At 32.2% G+C, this 4,299-nt stretch overlaps 1 protein-coding gene across 1 annotated transcript; it reads right to left on the bottom strand.

Annotated features, from left to right (window-relative positions):
* Nucleotides 1–2,114: 2,114 nt before the first annotated feature.
* Nucleotides 2,115–4,299, bottom strand: LOC145104747 (Cytidine/deoxycytidylate deaminase family protein). The gene is made up of 9 exons (XM_079041938.1): nt 3,981–4,299; nt 3,742–3,817; nt 3,270–3,309; nt 3,114–3,172; nt 3,000–3,037; nt 2,847–2,910; nt 2,709–2,762; nt 2,526–2,627; nt 2,115–2,398 (listed from the first exon to the last, which is right to left on the bottom strand). Exons 1-9 carry the CDS (start codon nt 4,163–4,165, stop codon nt 2,342–2,344), a joined length of 675 nt encoding a protein of 224 aa, XP_078898064.1. The 5' UTR covers nt 4,166–4,299; the 3' UTR covers nt 2,115–2,341.

Here is a 4,299-nt window from a genome sequence, read left to right on the forward strand (position 1 = left end):
TCCTCGTTAAACCCGAGAAATCAGGATGATTAGCCAAATAGACAATTGAGCTAGAAGAAGAAAACATCAACTACCGTCCATGGTCCATGGATAAGCATTAAAGGACACGATCTTGAAATTTCCTTGGCAAATTTACACCAAGAAGATCACAATGACCTAACCCACTAAAATGTAACGAACGAATGATCTAGAAAAACAAACAACACACTTGGACGATATCCATATGACAAATTCGAAATAGGTCTAGGCCTTTTTAGCCTTGACGATTTAGAGATCATATACGCATTGCCTTTTAAGTTTTCAAATCCAACAAAAAGGTATGGTACATCTACAACTCTATGCGGATCACCAAACCAGTCAATAGATAATACTCCAATTGAGACGGAAGCATATTCTTGACAATTTCTCAAGATTTAGTTAAGGATCATATAAATTGATTAAAATTACATTTTAACCTTAAAATTTAATAAGATCTTATGTTATAAAATTAGCTACAAAGATTGTTACACACACTAATGAAATATTCCAAAACAAAATGTCCAAAAACATCATTTAATTTAAATTACATATCTAATATCATATTTAATAAACATATTTTCAACACAAACTTACCGCAATTATCATGTTAAAATACAAAATAAAAAATTAAAAAATAATTTTTTTTTATTGGAGAAGCCACTCGACGAATTTTCGAAACATTACTTTAATCTTGTTTAGCATGAAACACGTGAGTCGTGACATACGAAAGATCCTGATTGCCTAAACAAGAGGCTATTGAAAAAAAAACATATTTTATAAAAAATGAAAGGACGTTATCGTCATTCTTAAAGAGAGAGAGAGAGAGAGAGGGCCATGGCCATAATGGCATTTCGCATTCCGTATAAAACTATCAATATTTGATTTAAAGTTCAAACTAACAATTTATAGGATGTTCTAAAATAAATTCCAACTCCTTCAATCATGTCCAATGAGTCAAATTTAGTACAAATATAAAACGATTGATTTTCACTCATATCTTTTTTATGGCAAATGTATAGCTACATTCGAACTTACCTATTAAATTCATTATAACTAGTTAACTACCCATTTGTTCATTCACATCTACCAAGTACCAACTAATAACTTAACATGAATTTCAAGAAATACACAAATATCACATTATGCACTCATATACATAATGTCAGTTGCTTAATAAACTATGAAGAAATGGTTCTAACTTCTTTACATATACTTCACTACCATGTGATGTGACTTGTGAAGCATTAAATACTCATGAAGGGTCACGTATATTGTTCTAGATTTTCTTGCTAAAAGTTCTTTTCATTCGTTGATGTTTCTATAAATATATACACATAATATAGAACACTCATACATACACATGGATAGGATTGACCTACAACCAACGGACAGTGGAGATACCCAAATAAATAAATAAAACTAATGTTTTAGATGCATCATCTTTTTTATTCTCCTTTCGAAACTTTATTTTTTTTATCTTTATTTATTTCAATACATTTAACTGATTTTATCATAGATAGATAAAAAAAATTACTTTTAATGAATGACAATGGATGGTTGTGTGTATCTAGACTTCCTATTCTGTTCACATAATTAGTAAATATTCCCTTTTAGTCGTTATAAAGGCTAAATTTTATAAACATATTTATTTGATATGCATAACAAAAGAAAAGTATAGTGTTGACAAATTATATTATCAAACACATCTAAATGCTTTCAGAACAAAAGAAACATTGCATATTATTATTTACTATTTAGTATTTTGTTTTTCACTTTATCATAAAAAAAATCATTTAATGTAAAAAATGAATCAATAGTTGAGACCTATTTATAAACTTTTGAATGTTTAAGAAATAATGGGACTGGTGAATGAAGTATAAAAGTTTATATTTTTCTAGTGGTACATGAGGGCCATCCACTGTTCCACAATCATTCACACGTCAACATTCACAATTCATTCTCTCTATAAAACTTAACTCTACAATCCATTCAACTCTTCAAACTTTAACAGATGTCAAATTAACATCCTATTTTTTATCATTTAATTAAAATAAGGGCCCACTTTTGTCAGTAACTTATCAATTTGAACTCTCCACTGATTCAAATAAACTTGCATTGTGGACGATATGACTGTTAACAGAAGCCACAAAAGTTTTACCACCATTTATGCTGCCTATAGGTCTTAGTTACAATCCAAGAACATTTGTCACACAATGTTCACAAGCTCATGTGTTTGTTATTCGCTAAAAGAGAAATTGCATACAAGATGTTGGAAAACATAACATACCAATTACCAACAGCCACACCATGAAATGAGCTTCTTCTAGGTTTGACTAAATCTGAGTAAAATCTGATTCATCCTAGGCTCATGTCTTCTAACCTTCAAATTCAACAACAAAAAAAAAGTATAAACAATAGTGGGAAAAGGTGATCCGCATGAAACAACTTTTTTTTTCTCATAAAGTACTTCATGAGGAATAATGATGGCATATCATCAAGCAACTTACTTTTACACCTGCCAATGAAAGAAGCTTGTGAGAAGCAACATAAATAACATCAGCATTCTCCAAACTCTTCTCCACAAAATAGATAACTTCAGATACACCAGACTGTGATGAAATTTCAAAACTTGAATTACGCTTTTTATTCATCAAGATGCAACAAATACCACATGTAGCCTTCAAACTCACCTGAATGATGACTTTTGCACACTCGTTGCAAGGATACATTGTTACATATAGCTTCTGCAAATTTATATGATCAAAGTATATGCTTTAAATACCCTAATCACAATAGAGTGAATAATTTACATAAAAAGTTAAACCAACCTGCCCTGCAGCAGATGCATGATTTGTGTTCAAAATGCAATTCACTTCAGCATGGCAAACATAACTGCAAAAGAAACCAGAAAGTAATGCAATAAAATTTTAGTCTCTAAATAGTAGAGTTAATAACAATGTAATGTAATAACATTTACTTACGGATACTTTGTCTCCAAAGGATCCCCATTCTTGGATTTCTGAAATGGCAAAAAGATTAGTGATTATTGATTGATAATAGAGCTTAATGAAACAAAAAATTTGTAGAATACCAACTTTTGACCATGGAAGTTTGTCATCAGAACAACCACGTGGAAATCCATTGTAGCCTATGCCTGTTTATAGGTAGATAATATACATGTCAAGATACGATTAAACATGTATAGCAAAACTGAAACCTATTAAACCATCAAGAGATAATGCATTTCTTACCAAGTATTATACCATCTTGACTCACCAAGCATGCTCCAACCTGTAATGAAAAATAATGCAAAATTAGCAGATGCAAACCCTGAAGCAAATGTTTGAAATTATAATCATTCAAACAAATTCTTTCATATAAAGACAAGAGAGAAGGTTCATCTTGCAGGCAGGATAACTAATAAAAGATAGGAAACTCAAAGCACCAAATATGAAAACTACAAGGCGTTACAATTTGCTAATTGCTATAGGAGTTTTGGTATCCACTTTGCTCAACTCAGACATAATTCCTTCCACTCCAAAAATAAATTTCATATTGAGCAGCTAGATTAAACTAAAAAGGTAATCAACTGAAGACAACTGGAGTTACAAATTCAAATTGTTTGTCTAACTGTAATTGTGTACACGGTAGGCTGAATTTAAACGATGAAAAGTGAATCGTGAGCAATAGAGAAATTAACTAGAAATAGTGCAAAAAATCGACCTGCCTGTAGGGATCCTTGGATCTCTCAGCTGACAGAAATGCGATGGCCATAAAATAGTCATCCCATGATAAGTATCTGCATTAAAATTGTTACATTTTCCTGTTAACAATCTGCCATACTTCGAATATCCCGGTAAGAAGTAGATTTATGAACATGGCTCTTATGAACAGTCAATTAGATAGAACGCTATTGGGGATAAAAACTAAATAAAAAGTGTCTCGGAACTAAGTATCTTTACCCGCTGCGTTTGGAGGGATTGTAAGGATCGGTAGATGATGAATTGCTCTGTAGCACGACTTCTGAAGCAGCGTTGTCGGCGGACAACTTCTTCCTAGGGTTTACAAAGAAACGAATTGCGAATGCGGTGGCGACGGCACCGGCTATAGTGGCAGTAGAGATCATAGTCAGGGCTCTCGAATTCATGGCTGTAGTTCGAAAAGGTTGTAACGATGACGAAGAATTTCACCAATATATTGCATGCTCCTTAAGAACTTTTACCGCCAAAACAGAAGGATAGGTACGAGACAGCGGGAAAATAATTTGTGATATCAGGTGTC

The sequence above is a fragment of the Lactuca virosa genome, chromosome 1, assembly GCF_052849685.1.
Source record: "Lactuca virosa cultivar CGN04683 chromosome 1, Lactuca_virosa_CGN04683_v6, whole genome shotgun sequence".
Classification (NCBI taxonomy): domain Eukaryota; kingdom Viridiplantae; phylum Streptophyta; class Magnoliopsida; order Asterales; family Asteraceae; genus Lactuca; species Lactuca virosa.

Bases quoted from the DNA above. Each gene is read 5' to 3' on its own strand.
- LOC145104747 (XM_079041938.1), bottom strand. From the start codon at position 4,165: ATGAATTCGAGAGCCCTGACTATGATCTCTACTGCCACTATAGCCGGT. The intron at 2,911-2,999 runs GTAAGTAAATGT...TTTCTTTTGCAG, and splicing joins CCTTTGGAGACAAAGTATCC to TTATGTTTGCCATGCTGAAG. The intron at 2,628-2,708 runs GTGAGTTTGAAG...ATTTCATCACAG, and splicing joins GTGCAAAAGTCATCATTCAG to TCTGGTGTATCTGAAGTTAT.